Source organism: Hetaerina americana, unplaced genomic scaffold (genome assembly GCF_022747635.1).
Source record: "Hetaerina americana unplaced genomic scaffold, ioHetAmer1.1.p SCAF_3, whole genome shotgun sequence".
Classification (NCBI taxonomy): Eukaryota; Metazoa; Arthropoda; class Insecta; order Odonata; family Calopterygidae; genus Hetaerina; species Hetaerina americana.
In genome coordinates, this window is record NW_027286874.1 from 20,313,166 (window position 1) to 20,333,248 (window position 20,083).

Consider the following 20,083-nt stretch of genomic DNA (forward strand, 5'->3'; position numbering starts at 1 on the left):
GAGTAAACACTGCTCAGGAGATAATTAAGTCTGATAAATCATTTAGTAATGGTATGACAGATTAAGATATTTGCTTGAAACTCTCCATAACAGTTTCGAGAAGCATGAATGAAGAAAATTCCAGTGGAAATTTTAGTGGAAGTAATGCGTGGAAATAATAACAAAAATATTGTCTAAAACTGAGCTCAAATGGAGTGTAAATGTGCTCAAATTACTTTAGCCATATTTGTGAGATTAAACTCAAAACTGGAGTCATTCAATTTTGAAATGGACAATAGAATGCATGCAAGTGAGATGAGTGTTTATGTCAGTTTCAGAATAATTTCAAAAGCCTGAGTTCCTTATCAGATATCATGCTTATTTCTGTCACAGCAAGCCATCCTCTATGAGTTTTAATCCTTAGAAAATATTTTTAATGCACATTCAGAGAGAGTTGCTCACCGCCTGGTGTTGTGGGGTCTCCTTGGACATATCCCACTCCATAAAGGCACCCTTGTGTCCTAATTAGCTCTGACACTCTGTTATCATCTTGCTCATCCAACTCAATCATGCCAGCTCTATTTTTATTCGATCAGACTAAGAATCAGAAATTTGGCTAATTGGTTATAAAAGAGTCAGTTCATTTTGTATATTAAGATGTAGAAATGTGTGCAAAAATTTGTTGTATAAATTAGACGGGAATAATATATAATTGAACAAATATATTTTCTCCTATGGTCATTTTAAAAGGGATCAAAGATTCCTGCAAAAGAATTGTGTCAGGATTTTATTTATTTGATTTAATAACACTAATCATCATCATTATAAAAATGGTATTAGTAATAGTATATTTTTAAAAAGTTTAGATTATAAATCTGCTATTGATTTTAAAAAAATCTCATTCTCATACACATTGAATTTAGATTATTATGGTCATTTAATTACACCCTTAAAAATAAAACAGGGTCAAGTGAAGAAGGAGCTGGGGAATCAGGAGGAAACAATGCTACAGGAGAAGCCTCAGATGCTAAATCTCCAAATTCCAAAAAGCAAGGAAACCAGGGTGAAGGAGGAGGTCAGCAGCAGGATTGGAGTGCTGTGTGGGCATGCTTTGATGAACCACACACACTACTCCAACAAGCTGGAGGAATTGGTCTCTCAAAGGTATTTCTTAATTACAGTGGATTCCAAAATTTACATTCTCCCATTTCACATTTACCTGCATTTATGCTGTATTTTTTCCTTGTATATTAAGCATGATGAATATTGCCTTATTTGTGGTAGGTATTCGAATATTTGTCCTTCCCATAAAATACTCAAAACCCTATTTGTGCCATTCTCTCATAGTTTTTAGGTTAACTCTCAGTATGGCTATGGAGGACTACTTAGAACTGGTATTGTTCTGAAGCCCTCTATAGGTGGTGGTGGAACCTTACATCAATAATTTTAACTACTAGTGAAATAACTGACAGCATCTATCACATTTTGAATATCAAATTAACTTATAACATGGCCTTATTGAATCCCAGATGGCATACATATTTTCTGTCATATTTGTTATGCATCAGGAATCCATTTGAATACCATTTGTATACAGAATACCCATAGCCAATACATATCTACACACAGGAGAGATAGCAGATTCTAGCTAAGGTACAGGTAAAGTACCCTTTTTTGAGTCTTTCCAGCACATCCACGTAGTAGGCCGCATTAACTGTCTGCCTTTGAGGAACTTATGGACCACTCCTTTGCTGTCAAAAAAGACAATGAGCATTGTTTTCACTTTTGATTTTCTCATTCTTGCCTTTTTGGGCTTGGGGGACTGGTCGGTTCACCACCCAGAGCTTTGGCATTTTGTTTCTGGGTCATATTCAAAAACCCAGGTTTCATCACCAGTGATGAAGTTGTCCAAATAATCAGGTTTGTTTTCAATATGTTGCAAAAGTTCATTTGAAATTTCCTCTTGGTTGGGCTTTCGTGACACGGTCAGCACGCAGAGGTTTACAAAAACAGACATCCTGCTACTTCCACAGCTTGGAGAGCACTGATACAGGTTTTACGGCAAAGCTTAGTGTCTCCCCCACCTACTCCAAGCAGTTCCCACTCCGACAAATGAGAGAAACACTGGAAATTCATTTGCATTACTTTTGGAACGCATATGTCTATTTAGGGAGAGCTACTGTAGATGCCTGCAGTAAGCTTATGCCAAATATATACAGTAGCCATACTAACTTGCAGCATCATCAGGGACAAATTTGCTAAAAAAAATGTTTTTAAGCAAATTTGTACCTGATGATGCCGCAAGTTGATGAAACGCGTTGTACCATATAATAAAATCTGTGGAAAAGTACAAGTCTTTCCTTTTAGTATGGATATTAAATACTTCCACGAAGTGGAGCCTGAAACAATAGAACATATGGGCCTCATGATTTTTAATAAACTTCCTAAAGAACTGAAAGCACAACATAAGCTGCCTATATTTAAGCTCAACCTTCAGAAATATTTACTCTGTAAAATGTTTTATTCTATTAATGAACTTCTTGTCCCATGAGTTTCTTTGTATTTAAACATGTACTTAGTATTTATCATTTCTTTATATAACATTGACGTGTCCTATATCTGTCCTTGTTTTTTACAATTGTACAAATCTGCTGGGCAAATAAAATTACTTACTTACTTACTTACTTACTTAATATATATACAGTAGCAGCAAAATATCTCTGGCAACAGCTCTGTGACACTGCTACCACTTTCTGGTCAAATCGATATTCTGTGATGGTGGTAATTACTGAATTCCATTAACCCCCTACTATGTGGCTGCTTTTATTATGAATCTAAAATGTTATGTGCAATTATCTAGCATTTAACAACTGCTGTGCATTAGCACTTTTAAGCTTCAAGGTAAACTAACCATTTCTCTTTGCAATGAAAATTGCATAATAGTGGAAAATCATGTTATTAATATTTTTAAAAATTTGAAAATAATATATTTTACAGCTCTCTGTAACTGTTCAGGGTACAATTTTATGATACAAATATTAAGCAGTTGCAATTAAATTTTTCCAGGGAATGCAGCAAATGGTTCGAAATGCTGTATCAGAGATGAGAAGATATTACTCCCGTAAGGTTGTGGATGTTCTAACAAAAGTAACAAGACAGTCTTTGGATACTGTTAGAAGGAGATTTACTTTACCTTCAATATCTATGAATGATCCAGGTGATCTTAACACATTGATTTTACTAGATATAATGCCAATATTCCCATTATTTCTTATAAACATTCCATCAAACACTCTCTTTTGAAATATTTTGTAGCTCAAGCAATTTAATGCATTTTCTATGCCTTCAATAGGCTCTGAAAGACCAAAGCAGAATAGAAGTAATGTTAAATGGTTGAAGCAGTTGTCCTACTGATACTGTGGATTTAGAATCCCTTCAGCCTAGCCAGCACAAAATCATCCATTAATGTGTACAGGATGGTGGAGAAGCATTGTATTTAGTTAATTTTTGGACAGTGCCATTCTATGGTAAATTTGATGTTTCCAGGTGTCAGGAGGCAATATATAGGTGCATGGTGATGGGAGATGTTGGAGGGAGGGAAGGAAATGGAGAAAGTATATGATAATAGGTAGAGGATAATAATTTCCAATGGATACTAGTGTGGGTGGGGTTAATGCGATAAGAAGGCACATAATATTAAGCTCTTTGTAAAACAAATCATTAAGCTTGAATTCAATTTTTTGGGCTTTGTTTTCAGGGGTGTGAGATTTAGGGTTTTTCCCTATGAATCAAATTATGAAATGATAATAAATTAGCAAATAGTTATTGAATGAATCTCAAATGTTACATCACTGCTCCGTCTTAATTAAATACTAATTTACCAAATGTGACACAAATTTAGGGGAGTAGTTATTCATAAAATAAGAAGTTGGCATTATAAAATGATATAATATTACAACTGACGGAGGGACATGGTAATCCAGTGGGCAGAGCATTAGGCTACTGACCATAGGAACAAGTTTGATTCCTGATGTGGTGGGCATCCTCAACTTCACCCATGCTGGGTGATTGTTTCAAGTTCATCTTTGGAAAACACTGGTGGTACAGAGGAGAATTGTCTTCCCCCCCCCCCCAACCTGTTGTGTGAGTTTCACATGCAGTATAGGAAATAGTATTAGGCGATCTCTACCTTCACCTATCAAACCAACGTCCAGGTTCCAAGAAATTGAGACATAGGCTTCCTCAAATCTATGTCATCATGAATTTTCTACCTTTACATTAGAAATATAGTTTTCAAGTCCATAATCAGTTCTGAACTTGAGTGCCCTTTTTTAAATCCCACTTGATATTCTCCCAGCTGATGATCCTTATGCAAGTCAGATTTTGATATAATGGAATACTAAGTAATAACTGAATTGCTTGTAAATGCCCTTTAGTAGATTAATACCAAATTTTATTTTGACTGCTTTAGCCTTTTTGCATTCAATCCGAATATCCTATATTTTTTGAACCATATGATATAAATTACCCAAATAAAATGTTTGAATAGGCAAGGGTTTTTGTAATCATAACATGTCGTTGTCATGAAAAGAGATGAAATATGAATACAAATCTTCATTGATTTGGGAAAAGGATGGATATAAATTGGCATTATAATACTTTTTTATTTAAATTTAATATAATTCAAATAAAAAAATGTTATGACTTTTCTTGAAGCCTGGAATAGTATACCTCCAAATTTGTATGACTGGAGAACCACATTAAATATTCCAAACATCTTTCATGTTCAAATAAATTTCCCCTTCTTGGAGAACACACAACACTTTTGGTGATTGGCCTTCATGGGTGAGTGCTTGCTATTTGCCTCCAAGCTATGCAACTGTTCTCCAACTTAACTGATGAGTCTTCACCTCTGGAAGGTGTAAGGGGGAGTGCTTATGAATCTTTCTTGATGAAATTTCTAACCAGAAGCAGATGAAACTGCTGATGAGTCACCTGCCAACCAAAGGAGGTGAAGAGGATACAGCTGTTAAGCACAAGCACTGTAACATTCAGTAGATGGGCAAAGAGCTTTTCTCTCCACTTATCTTTGCCTTATCCCTCTTATGTGCGTCCTGTGTCTAAGTTATTCAGTCTCCACTTGAGTAAACTTTCATGTCATAAGTATAGCCAGTCTTTCCACACAGTTTATATATTTTTACTTTTAATTGTTTGTGTTTCTTGGGGACATATCCAAAAATTTACCCAGCCTTTGAAAAGCACAATAATTTTTTCTACGGTCAAATTCTCTACAGGATTAAAATATTTGTCATAGCTTAAAAATTTTCAGAAACTATTCTAATTTTCCATATCCCATTGTGATTTCTGCCATTTCATGGTTTAAAAGTATTGTCTGAGAAGCAAAGAAATCATAATATATGCAAGAATCAGTAACATCTCACTGTTGTGCTGTAAAATGGAATTGCTCAAGTTGTGCTATAACTCTGCATAACTATTTTATAATAATTTCAAAAGCTTTTATAATTGTTTTGCATGACTGATCAGTACTTTTGCTTATGGCTTTTCAATGCATGCTTCTCATAGCCCATTTTAATAATATAGGGGTGTGATACAATGATCTGACCTTGCTTCCCACAGATTGATGGAACTTCATCGCAGAGGAATTAAAATTACATTCAGTTAGGCAATGGATTCACGCACAAGGCTGACCCTTAAGTCTTTCAATTTTCTAGATATTTTACCTTACCTTTTATAGTTTATACACATTACTTGAAGAAGTTGCTTAGTACAAGAATATGCAATTATTTTATAGATAATGATTGTAACATGGCAAGATTTTATACCTTAATTAATTGTGTCATTAATTCTTTTCCAGTTTCTTCAAGTGGTGTTGGTACATTTAATCTTGTATTTATGCTCCATGGGTCACTTATGATCCCAAATGTTATTGTTCGGCCCAGTCTTGAAGAAGTTCAGGAGGCTTTGGTTACTGTGGGAAAATGCATTGCAGGAGTATCCAAGGGAGTATCTCAGTGGACTGGAGGAAAGGGTCATCAGGTACAAGTTAATTATTCAAAAAGCAATAGAAAATAAAACTGCTGCTAAAAAATCTCTTTTTCTTCTAACCATTGTAAATAGTATTATCATAAGACCTTTGACTATTGAAACAGTTACTTTTTATTTGATTCAAACAGAATTATTTGAATGAAAGATATATCATATTGCAATCACATTTTTGCATTTAGTTAATTTATAGAAAGTCAATTATTAGTAGAATAGTTCACTTCACATATAAAAATTAAATTGTAAATATTTCATAAATATATTTAAAAGAATCACAAATCCTGCAATAAATGTTGATTATAAATATGCTCGTTGTAAATATTTATCTTAATAACAATTATCATATATATATGTTTTAAGTTTCGATTAGTGCTTTGACAAGGAACACCTTCACCCTAGCTACTGATGAAAGTGTCTATTGATCTGAGGTTGGTTTTATTTATCATGTTAATATAAATCCTTTGCTTGCCTGAGATCTACTTCCTTAAAAATTAAAACCCATTATTTTTTATCTTTAGCCAGCACTGTAAGTGCATGAGCGCTATTGTTGCCTCCACCATGCACTATATTTTACAAATGGGCATTCTCAAACTAATTGGAATATGACAAATGCACATATCACATGTACAAATTCAACACATAAAGCACATGCATGCAAAATGATTCCTAAGCAGCTATTGCCATAAGGTATGGTCTTGATAAAAGTCGACTACTGCCAGTATTTGGGATGACTACATGTATATTGATCATATCTCCCAGTGTTAATAATTTTTATGTCTCTCATCTCAAAATACTAACATCCTCTATTGTTAGTATCCTAGCAGAGGTTGTCTGCTGCATCATGCCTTATGTATGGATGTTAGCTAACTTGGATGTTTTCTATTAGCACGCATAAACAATTAATTTCATAGATTTCTCCTCATAAGTTGATATTGAGTTCCTCTTCTAGTATCTGTTAATATAAGTGACAGGGTGTGTCAGGTGATTCTAGGTTATAGATATAAGAAAATATTTCTTATGATAGATATTTATAGACCAGAGTTGATCTATTTCAAAGATATATTAAAATTATTGGCAGAGAAAAGTCTTATCGAAAAAGACAATCAAATTTGATGGTGGTGGTTTAATTTATATTTACATATTTTCCAAGTTCTTGAGTAGGTTAATGGGAATTAAGCATTGTGTGATCTTTGTTTTAATCAACTGCTTCAGGGTTAGCTTTGTGGAAACTTGGTATTGCATATTCATATTAGAATATACTTTCCCAGAGAATAACAAATGAAAGATACAAAGATCAATGGCATATTATAGCATAATCATGTGTGGTTTTCAAGGTTTTATATCCAGTTATGGTGAAACTTCAAATTTATATATTTTTCAAATTTACGCAATGCTTTTTGGTCCAGACAACTCTCCTAAAAGAGTAGAATCTTGATTTTATGCATTGTGATTTTAAAGGCTGATTCTTTGGAGTTAACTGGATGCATTGGACTGTCCTCTCATTGGACATGCACACATGCATGTACGTCCAGTAATGCATTACAAATAATGGCTAACTCCAAAGAATATGTGAGGACACATTTTGAAATTCCAAATTAAATGCTTCAGTATGACTTTTCAGTGTGTATTTTCTTTCATATAATACTGTGGCAGTAATTGCACCAAAAGAAGACTCACAGATAAGACAGATACTTCCATTTTTCTCATTATAACCTTGATATATAGAATGGCAATGATGAAAGACTTATCCTTGAAAAGTAATGAAAGATCAGCCAATTCTACTGCCATATAAAATACTACTTATAAGAATCTCTCACTATTTTGTGTAGATAATTTGTTCTTCTATAATTATTGGTGCATGTGCATCCTATTTCAAAATTCTTTTCCAGCAATAGTTAATTATTGTGCATGCATTAAAATATTTTAAGCATAAAATCAAAATTAAACTAGTCATGAGTTTGGCATGGACTAAAACTTTACTTTCCCTTACCTATCACTTGTTATTTACGCTGTTTATGTAGGGACTTTGGTCAGGAAAAATTAGTATAGAAGTAAATGTTTTAAAACATATCTCTATTGTTAATTGTGGGATGCATAAAATCAATCATCCCATTAACATTTCATGCACAAATTACTTTTACCTGAAATTCTTATTATTTTACTAGAAATATGTGAATTTCAGGATTTGAAAATATAAATTTGTTCTAATAATCCTAGTCTACTAAGAGCATTTGTTGATTACTATAACAGTAAATTGTAAATTTATGCAAGGGCTAACGTTTTTTTAATTTGAAGTAGATAGCACATTTTAATATCATTCTTTTTATAAAATATTTTAATTATAGCAGCATTTTGACGTAAAAATTTTATTATTTCAAGCAAAAAATAATTTATGTATCAATATTGTATTGTTAAGTATTATCACTTCATAACTACTGTTTTTACTATTATATTTCTATCATACCTTATGAATATATATAAGCGCTCTTTAGTGAGTTCTCTTGTATTATTGTTGATTTTTTGCACTCACATCAATCAATCTATGTCCTTTCCCATGGCTTTTCTCCTTCCTTACCTCATGAACCAAAACAATGTTATCCCTATCCTCCTACCATTCTCGGGCAAGCACAGGGTGTCGGCTGGAAGAGGCTCGCCTTAGGGCGTCAGGCCCTTAAAATGGCTGACCTCGTGGTTTCCAAAATTGATACCCAGGGGGGTATGGGGCAGTCTGGTTCACTTGGTGGACGTACAGTAGATGATGCAAAGAAGCGCAGGAGACGTCGTTTATATCGTGTGGCTTCTGAAGAACGACCTGTTTTCCCAGTTCAGCAAAGGAACTTTAATGCTCATGTTATGGAGAATAAGGAAGTTCTTAAGACTCTGTCTTTGCTCTCAACATGTACCAACGAACTTCGCCCAGTGAGTATAAGTGTCTTCTTTTTACATCATGTGCTTTGTTACTTAAGTATTTTACTGTAACTTCTTTGTATAGAATGGTCTTATATAGCTAACACTCAGAATTAAATGTCTTCAAATTGTGTAACCTATCCAATTTTTATCCTATTTTGAACATCGATCATTTTGGATAATTTGCATGAGATACTCTGGTCAACATTCTGAAAGAATTAATTATTATTTGTCTAAATGAATTAGTCAGTTTGGTAATCCCGCTAAAAATGAAAATTATATATTTTACATGGGTTTCAAAAGCACTTCCTACAGTCAATAAGAAGTTCTAAATTATCAAAAAAATATGGCTAGAAAAAATATGGGCCTGCATATATTGAATCATTGACATTGCAAATCTAAGGTATTACTCCTTAAAGTAACTTCATACTGTCATCCCTTCTCAATACTGTGATTTCTTGGGTGATTAGTCTGGCATTCAGTTATTATAGATATATTTTTTCCAATACTTGCCTGCAGCCTTGCATAGTGAAAATTCTATCTGAAATAATTTCAATGATCAAGATATCCAATACTTTACCAATTAAACTTTTTTAAACTCATTTGTTATGCAACACTAAATATTATATGAACAGATATAAAATATTAATTTTATATGTATTTGTTTTATAATTTAAGGAGTTACAGAAATTTATGGAACATTGGCGGCCATATCATTTTCTTTGGAGTACTGGAGATGGGACAAAAGCTAGTTTAGGACAATCACACAGTCAGGCTCAAGGATTAACACTTCTTGACTATGAATCATCACTTCGCCGACATGGAGAATTGGAAGCCCAATTGTCGACGGAGGCTGATACTCATCGGATTGGCACTTGTATTGCAATTTCATCTGGTAAATCTTCTGATATAATTCTTTGACTTTCCCAAATTAATTTGTGTAAAACTATCATTAAATTATGCATTTGGTAGAAAAATTGATAAAACGAAATCAAACATTTATTTCTAATTAATCAGCTCATTAGGTTTGTGGAGTGAGTTGCAATTTTAATGTGCTGTAAAAATGTCCACCCTTAGTGAAAGAGTTGTCAGTTTACTTTCTGATCTTAGAGCAATGAGTGTTTCAGTGTTGATCAGAAATGGTGCTCTTTGGGGTACCATATTTCATTGATGTCTTTCAACTGGATATCTCACCTCCATTTACATCCCTGATGGTCCTTGTGAAGTTTTATTTTGTATATTGAAAATACTCTTCATTCCCAATGCATCTGCCGTATGTGTGTACTACGTTCAAATTTATTTTAATTTAGCGTGTTGTTTTGCTAACTCTGATGCTTTTATATATCCAAAATATTGCATGCTATTATAAAATTTGGCATGAGGCATGCCCATGTGGAATTGTTGTACATGCAGCTTCTTTCACCTCTTGCAGGATTGACATGGAGCTTCAATACATTTTCAGTAATATTGTTTGTGAGAGGAGATGTTATAATCCCCAAATATATACTAGTGAAATGTGTCAGAATATACCAGTAACATCTGAACATCTTTTTGATGCTGCTTTTTAACAAATAACTTGCAGATAAATTACTTGGGTTGGGTATTGCTGTTTGGGTATTGAGTTAAGTTGCCAAATGTTTATCTGCTTAAAATTACTGTTTCTAAAATTGCACAATTATATGATACATATGGTAGTGCACATATATATCGGTGGCATACATGAAATGCAAATATTTGACACATATGAACACTGAAGGCATATATGGAAGAAATTTCCTACACTATCTCATGGGAAAATCCACCACTCTCAACTATATCCACGGTCAGTTATGTAATGTGAAGAATACTTCATAGTAAGAACAAATAGCATTTCTATTTTATTTCAATTCAAGTGAAGAATCTAGGTACAAAACGAAGCTCTGGTTATGATGGAATTCCCAGTTACATTATTAAGCAATCTATCGACTTCATTATGCAGCCTCTTCATTTTCTCTTGAATGAATCTTTCCGATTAGGAGTGTTTATTATTTAATTAGAGTATCCATTACTTTAAAATATAATATTTTTCACTGTTCCCCTCCTAGCTATGAATTTGAGTTTCCACTAAATTTGAATTTTGTAAATATTGTTTTATCTAAGATGTTGGCTCTATTCTAACTCCTTGCCATTTCAGATTTCCCATCAGCATATATCTTTTAAATCCTCATTTAACAGAAAAATGCCAAATTATGAATAATTATAAAAGATATTAAGGTATCAGTGAAAGTAAAATCCTTAGGTATCTATATTCACCCAATTAGGTGGCCATTCTTGGGAGTAAAGAGAGCTCTGTGCTGACCCTTTCCTATTATAGGGGGCAAATTAGAGCTCTCTCTCTCTCTCTTTCCAGTTTTGATTTTATCTCCCAGTGTGCTGTAATCTTGATCTTTAAGAATTTTATCTTTGCTAATACCTTCATAGAATAAAAAACCACGAAAAATATGGAATATAGAAGTAATTTTCATTATATATTTTTCTATGTTAATATAAAGGTTTCAAAGTTATGGCTATGTTTTAAGATTTGGACAGGGAAATGGAAGCCCCTAACAAAACTATGGAAATGCTAAATAGGAAAATGGCAAGGACACCATGTATTACATCTGAGATGACAAACAAGAGGATGGAAAGGAGGGCAAATAATTATTGAGAGGATGATCAGTTTGGTTTCAGGAAGGGGAGAGGTATATGTGATACCATTACAGTTATGAGATCACTATTAGAAAGGAAAAAAAAGTTCAATGGGGATGTATTTATTGGTTTTTTGGATTTCAAGAAGACATTCAATAGTCAAATGGTAGAATCAATGAATGTATTACAGCAAATAGGAATAAATTGGAGGGATAGAGAACTTATCAGCGACCTCGACATGTTTCAGACTGCTCAGGTGAATGTGGTGGATGAATAGTTGGAATGGGTAGTGCTAGACAGGGTTTCCCACTATTACATACACAGAGGTAATGGCATGCAAGGTATGAGAAGGTCTTGAGGCAGGAGTAAAAGAAGTTGGGGAATCCAATATCAGCCAGATTTAGCCTGTTAGCCTGTCTGTCAAAGAGTTACACTCATTGATGAGCACATAAGAAAATCAGTGTGATAGACATGGGATGAGAATTGATGTAAGCAAAACAAAGGCTGTGAGTTACAATGCAGCAATTTCAGAGTGTTAAAATCATTTGCCTTGACCAGGATGATTTTTACACTCTAAAATTGTTGCATTGTAGTGCATTTTACTGGATGACTCCATCAAAAAGTTATTGTTGTGGCATCTTCTGCAGTTTCTTGGAAAAGCTATGAGGTTTTCAAGGAGGGCCACATCAAATGTTAAAATTTGTGGGAAAAAACTAGAGGCGGTAGAACCTTTTATCTTTCTCGGGTGTATTTTGGACCAAGATGGTCAAAGTAGTATGGGCATCAGAAGAAGGATTTCATAAGGCAAAGAAGCTTTCACCAGGAGGAAATTAAGGACAAGAATGTTGAGTAAGGATGCTAAAAGAATATTAGTGCAAACATTGATTTGGAGTATGGTTTTGTATGGCAAGGAAACTTTGCTATTAAGCTAGATGATAAGCATAGATTGGAGGATTTTGTGATGTGGGTGTGGAGAAGGATGGAAAGGAAAACAAATGAAGAGGTAATACACATGGTAGGGGTGGAAAAGAGGGTGCTAGGAGAAATCTGGAGGCATAAAAGGTGGATGCTGAGCATTTTGATAGGTGATGAAGTGTTTGAGACCACGGTAGAGGAAAGAATGTTTGGTAAATTAGGAAGGAGGAGGAGAAGGATAAGCATGAGAGGTTTTGAGAGAGTTTGGGGTTTCATGATGAAACTTGTTAGGTGAGGCTAAGAATTGTAGAGATGTTAAGTTTATGCCCATTGAAAACCTATCACTTATGATACATTACCAAGTAATAAGAATAATAAGAAAGCTAACTGTATTTTCATTTGCTTTTATTTTGAATTATATGAATTGAATATGAACAAATAATGAAAGTACATAAAATGTTTAAAATTATTAGAACCAGTAAAACAAACTAACTGACTTTTTATCTTTCCAGAAAAATTGAAATTTGGTTTGTTGACTGAAATTCGTTCTTGTACATATCGAATTGGACAAGCTTTGAGAAAGAGATACAAACGTGAAATGGACCATGCATATGCAGTGATGAGTGAAATGGATCGTAAACTGGACAGGCCTATCAGAGACTTAGATGATGTCCGTCTTGTCATGGAAACCCTTAAGAAAATAAGGGATCAAGAAGTTGATATGGAGATCAAAATTGACCCAATTGAGGTATCCATATTTTTATCTGTAAAATGATTATTCTCCAACTAAAAAACATACTTATAATATTTTTTCAATCATTTTCTTATAATATTTAGGAAGCCTTCAATGTTGTGACTCGTTATGAAGTTCCTGTGGATCGTGAAACTCTTGAGCAAGTAGATAGTTTAAGATACACATGGCAGCGTCTACAGGTTCGTGCTTTAGACACACATGTCTTACTATTGAATATGCAACCTCACTTAGAAGATGACCTACGTAAAAATCTGCAAAAATTCCGCCAAGACAGTATAGATTATTGCCATGAGTACCGCACATCAGGCCCAATGATGGCTGGTCTTTCACCAAGAGAAGCATCTGATCGGCTCATCATATTCCAGGTATTTTGGAATAATTGCAGAACCTTCTATTTATTAATATTTTTTCAAAATGCTTACATTGTTTACATTCATTAATAAAAATTTATTGTGTTCCTCTTAGAATCGGTTTGATGGAATGTGGCGAAAATTACAAACTTATCAAAGTGGTGAGGAGTTATTTGGTCTCCCTATCACTGAATATCCAGAACTGGCACAAATAAGAAAAGAATTGAATCTTTTACAAAAACTGTATAAACTATATAATGATGTGATTGATCGTGTCAGCAGTTATTATGATATTCCATGGGGAGATGTCAATATTGAAGAAATAAATAATGAGCTAATGGAATTCCAAAACAGGTTATACTATTCATTTTCTTATGATAAGTAGCATTATGATTAATCATTTCATTTAATTCAATTACTCTCAATTCATTTGGTGTTGCTCTCTAGAATCACAGCTTAATGAAAAGTAACTATCAGATAAAAACAATGATGGATTAAGAAAACTGATCATAATAGGATTGGGTTGTTCAAGTATAAGAAATATTTAATTTCAAAAATAATTTTCTGAATGTTGCTTGCTGTTATAGATCATTTTATAAAGTCATCAATTCCTCCAGTAGTTCAATGGCAAGGGGATCCCAAATCAACAAGCCATCTCAGTATTTGAAGGTTATATACTGCAGTTAGTTGCACATTAAATTTAGTATGAATTCACAAATTTCATATGCCATCCCTTTAAGTGAAATGAAAAATGGATTCATTTTGAAAAGTGTGTGATTGAATTGAGCTACTGGGAAGAAAACTAACATACTGCTGTTGATACAATCCTTATAGGGTGTTTCACTATGCATTCAACAAAAATTAACTTGTGAACATAAATCATAAAAGTGGCCTAACACAAGGATGTTGATTGTTTTTGTATATTTATGTGTTCTTATTTGAAGAGTGGATGCACAAGGAAAAGTCTGTGGCCAGCACAATACATTCTCACTATGTTTTACCTTTAACTTACTAAAGAAAAGGATGGGATTTAATAATTTATGGTCACATATAGCATTAATCAGGTCTATTAAAATTTTACTTTATGCCTCTAAGCTTTGAAGTAAAGGAATAGTATCAAACTCATCTCCTCTTACAGTTTATTCTTTCCTATCTATTTAGTATGGATGAGGGGGACTTTTTAAAAGTTTTAGCATGGAGACTCTGACACTGGTGGCCACAATTTTTTTACTATTTCATCTATGTATATATTATTTTATTTCAATTTCTTCCCAATTAAGCAAGATACATTTTACTCTGTAGCAGTATCTTTACAATGTGATTATCCTCTGAGGTAACCTTTTTATGATAGAATTTTGCTATAAGATAAAAATGTTTTCATTCTTATCCTTAGGAATGTTGCAGTATTGAGGTAACAATACTGAATTGAGTACCTGAAATGAACCCTGATGGGCCAGTGTGCATTGTTTTCTGTACCTAAAATGTGTTTCATGCAAATAAGTAATCCACAGTGAACGCAGATTTGAGTCAACTGCAGTTTAATTGCATTTTATATGTTTTTGCACTGCTTGGAATATTTATGCTGCATTTATTGATGTTTCCATAATTTATATTAATAATTATATTACTATTTATTCATACCAGTATTAATTTGTGGCTATGACATCATGCATTCTCCTCTTCTTCCTAAATCCAAATAAAAAAATGCAAACTGATGATACTGCTCTAAATTTATGCTGAGCCATGGCATAGAATTAATGGCCACCTCAGTAATGCCTTGCTGCTCTGTTAATTCCTCTCTGGTATTACCCCCATCTCTTACTACCACATGTTATTGCTGCTTTCTCCTGCTTCACTTACCATCGAATTTGAATTTTCTGTTATTTCTGGTGCATTTTCAATATCACTAATTTGGAGTTCTTCTATGAAATTGTCATGAGCAGTAGCATGCAAAATATATTTATATAATAAAAATATGACTGTACTTACTATATATGACAAGGGAGATTTTATAGAGGGATATAGATATTAAGATTAAGGTGATTTCCAGCTCCGAAAATATTTTTCTCACTTGTTATGACAGCAATTTCCTTTGTTGAATATGTAGGTATTGACATATGCACATGTATACATGTATGTGTCCAAAAATCTATATATTACCACTATGTGAATTGAGAGTTTTCTGAAAATTGGAATGATTGCCATTGAATGAGATATGGCGATCAAACATTGTGAATTCTGTAATTTTATTGAAGGAAATGATTGAACTAATTTGAAGCATATTAAAAGCCTAATGCCTACCATAATGAATATTTTTATCTCCTAGGTGCCGAAAACTACCAAAGGGCTTGAAAGAATGGCCTGCTTTTCATGCTTTGAAAAGGACAATTGATGATTTTAATGATATGTGTCCTCTCTTGGAACTAATGGCAAATAAAGCAATGAAGCCAAGGCATTGGCAACGCATAATGGAAATTACTCAACATATATATGAACTGGATGCCGAAGGGTTTTGCCTAAAACATATTTTGGAAGCTCCTTTAATGAAATGCAAAGAAGATATCGAGGCAAGAGACTTGTGCTTTTCATTTGTAATTTCGAAAGAATTCTCCTCTTACATTTTCTTAGTGTTTATTTATTTTATTTGTGTACAGACTACTTAAGATTTCCCAAAATTCTCTTCATTATCTATACATCATGAGCTGATAGGTCCACACATCCTTCTACTCATGAGTGACTAATATTGGGGTTTCCTGGAGGAATTAATAGTTTTACCTGTAGACATAATCATCTGTATTGTATCAACAGATTGTAATCCATTATTTTTTCCTGATGAGTCTGTAGAATCAGAAACACTCTCCATTTTTTTCTCAATTTAACTTTGTTTAGGGATGAAGCATTGGTTAAACCATTTGTCCTAAATAATGCCTCCCAACCACACTTTTTGATTATGCTGCCAGAAAATAGGCATATAGTTTCTGGCTTTTTATTTAATGCTGGAAAAATCTTTCATTTAGTACATCGTGCCTGGCTTCATCATGTACCCTACATTACTTCTAATTGGGACCACAGTTGATCTAACATTCTAGGATTTGAAGTCTGACCAATTCTTCTCTTTGTTAAGAATACATTCTGTTGCCATCACTTTTCTCTACTAGCCAATTGTATTCATAACAGAAACTTGTTTCAGAGTTGTATTTTTCCTTAATCAACTTGTTAAGTTGCAGAAAATACAGCAGCAGTGTTTATCAGTTGATACAGCCTCTGCAGTAACTTTTACATTTTTCAAATTATGCCTATTCTTAAATCTGTACAACCATTCCCCCCTTTCCATAAATGGATTATTTTCCATGTTTTTTAGTGGATTTTGTCTTATTCCTTGTGTAAGCTTACAATGTTTTGATGTAATATGTTCAGGCCAAAAGCCACACATTTTCTGTCCATATCTTCAACAGGGGTTGGTACTTGTACCTAGATTTCTTGACCTGGATACTGGTATCAGGATATGGATACATGATTCATTTCATTCATCCATTTCAAATTATTTGCCACACTATCACAAAAATTATTTACTTTAATATTTGAATTTAAAGAGTTTTATGCAACTTTTATTTGGACCAATGAACTCATTTTCATTTTTTCTCACCCAATAATATTTCTACACCTGATTGCATCTGATTGACAACATTTAAAATTCCTAGAAAAGCTTATGTTTTTATCAATGGTAAGGGCATGAGAGGGCAGGGGATAAACAGTGGGCTACTGACTGGAGGGCTCAGGTTCAATTCCAGGTGATACCTCTCAAAGTTCTATGCTTCACTTAAGCTATGTGATTTTTTGGCTACCAGTTCTTGGGAAACCAAGATGGTACAGCAAAAGGAACTCCCCTCCCTCTCCTACATGCCTGTGAATTTCACATGTCTTTGGACCTAATTGAGTAGGTGATCTTAACCCCTACCTGTCAAGCCAATCTTTGAATGAATTACTTCGGCCCTGGTACCAGTTTTTATACCCTGAGAAATACCTAGTTTTATTGCCCAAGATTCCAACCTCTGATTTTCCAAGTCATAAATTTAAAACACTTTTCCAATTTCACTAAAACCTTTCATACACTCGTGTTGTACATATTATGTGTGCTTTGTGGACAGTCCCCATAGTAAAAAAAGGATTGAATTGTTTTCATTTTTCACCATCATATGAATGAAAGATTAATTCTTATTGTTCATATTAGCTATTTCAATATGCATTTTTTTCTTTTCAAATCAAATCGAGAATAGACACTTTTTCATTAATTATGACATCAAGACTTCTCTCAAAATTAAAAGAGCCACCCTACTTTTGCATTTGGGGCCCATTCAGGATATCTAAAAGTAAAAGGCAATTCTCACAACACATGAATAACTCAGCAATAAGTAGACAGCAAGAGTGCTAGAGGCCTACTTGATGCATATTTGACAGGCAGGCAGGGTTGCTTCTGAGAACACAGTGAGATAATTTGTGCCATTGGGTAAGGTTTCATCACACATTTATGAGTGTCATCGAATGTGATTATGAGTATTTCAGACTTAATAATTGCTAGTTCTGGGAAATTTCCATTTGATATTTCCAAGCTGAGTGAATCATGGATATCAAGTTTATGGATACACAATTCCTACAATATGTGCTACTTGAAGTTTAATGCTACACTACAGACTTATATTTTTAATCTAACAATGTATGACATCATGTATATATGATATGACGGTTTGATGCATTACTGCTGAATAATTTTCTTCTCTTTCCATAGAGTATAATGCCTTTCATGACTTTAAATAAATGTTAATAATGACAGGTTACTAAATTTACTGAACTATGCTCATTTCAAAATTAAGGATATTTGCATATCAGCAATGAAAGAGAAGGATATTGAAGCTAAGCTGAGACAAGTAACTAATGAATGGTCAGTTCATGAGCTCACTTTCATGACTTTTAACAACCGTGGTGAGTTACTCCTTCGAGGTGATACAACAGCAGAGACAATTGGACAGCTGGAGGACAGTCTAATGGTGCTTGGTTCCCTGCTCTCCAATAGGTTAGTTCAAATTTACATTTTCCCATAGTTCATTATAAAATCATTTTATATATATATATATATATATATATATATATATATATATATATATATATATATATATATATATATATATATATATATATATATATATATATATATATATATATATTTTTTTTTTTTTCCATGCACTTTTATTGTTTCATTTTCATGTAAAGTTCTTGAACTTTTTTTTCTAATTTTCTTGAGTTCAACTTGTACCCAAGCCAAGGATTTTGTGGGTCTTTCATGGCAAAGACAGTTGCCATTATTAAACAAGAGAGGGTATGAGTATTGTATATGTGGTGGCAGTGGAGTGAACTTTGCTCCTCTCTTACCTTTCTGCCCTAGCCTTCTCCTTATCCCCCAAGAAGGATTTCCCACCTACCCTCTCATTTTTTGTTTATTGAGAAACTTTGAGAAGCAGACCACAGCAGGGGTCCACAGGTGGTACATTTCGGGGATGAAGGGTGGGGCTGTACTCCAGTCTGGGGCAGTTGAAATTCTGAGTTAACACAAAACACAGAATGTACTGTAATTAGATAGGAAATAAATTCTAAACCCTGAGGAATACATTTATATCATGAAACTCAACAAGATTATTCAGAAAATTTTGTACCATGATACAGAGGGTCTTATTTGGATACAGGATTACTGTATTGATTGTTCGAGTGGTGTTGCACATGGTACAGAGTTCTGTATCATTGGTGTGTGGTCTGTATTTTACAAAGTATTGTATAATTGTTATGAATTCTGTACCACATGGTACAAAAATCAATCATTTTTGTGTGGAGCGTGTCTCATGAAACAATTAATACAATATGGCACTCTTGCAGTCCCAGATAATACAGAGTGTCTGATGTTGATACAGATATCTGTTTAAGTTCCCAAAAATCTAGGCAAGCCAGTCAAAAGAATAAAATTTACAAACTTTGCCAGCATCTGAAATCAACCGTAAAAAAATGTAATGATTGCCAAAAGAAAGGGACTGCTGTGAAATCCTAGCCAGTTTGAAAATTCAAGGTACACAGCCTACTACCCACAGCCTTATATCGTTATACAGATTCTATATATAATTCTGTGTCATTGGAACCCAAATTAATCAGGACTTGAGGTATTTTTTCTCCATCTTTAGTTCCACATACTTCCTTCCTCCATTACTCCAACATCCCTATCCTATTCCCGCCCCTTTCTCACTTAACTAACAGCATCCTATCACCAATCAGAATGCTCTGCATCCATCTTTCTTGCCTCCTTTTGAATTTTTCCCAACAATCCCCTGCCCTCCCTCACCATGCCTATCACTTCCTTATTTACTTTCCTTTCTGTCTACTTCACCTTTCCCATCCTTCTCCACCC

At 33.8% G+C, this 20,083-nt stretch overlaps 1 protein-coding gene across 1 annotated transcript in view; it reads left to right on the forward strand.

Annotated features, from left to right (window-relative positions):
• The window catches only part of Dhc1 (Dynein heavy chain 1), a 171,885-nt gene that overhangs the window by 80,884 nt on the left and 70,918 nt on the right, over positions 1-20,083 (forward strand). Inside the window, exons 19-29 of the mRNA XM_071588843.1 lie at positions 944-1,143; positions 3,046-3,194; positions 5,886-6,036; positions 8,674-8,961; positions 9,628-9,676; positions 9,707-9,844; positions 13,044-13,279; positions 13,369-13,650; positions 13,751-13,989; positions 15,962-16,202; positions 18,507-18,706. Of these exons, the coding sequence (XP_071444944.1) occupies positions 944-1,143; positions 3,046-3,194; positions 5,886-6,036; positions 8,674-8,961; positions 9,628-9,676; positions 9,707-9,844; positions 13,044-13,279; positions 13,369-13,650; positions 13,751-13,989; positions 15,962-16,202; positions 18,507-18,706 (2,173 nt within the window). The remainder of the gene's footprint in view (positions 1-943; positions 1,144-3,045; positions 3,195-5,885; positions 6,037-8,673; positions 8,962-9,627; positions 9,677-9,706; positions 9,845-13,043; positions 13,280-13,368; positions 13,651-13,750; positions 13,990-15,961; positions 16,203-18,506; positions 18,707-20,083) is intronic.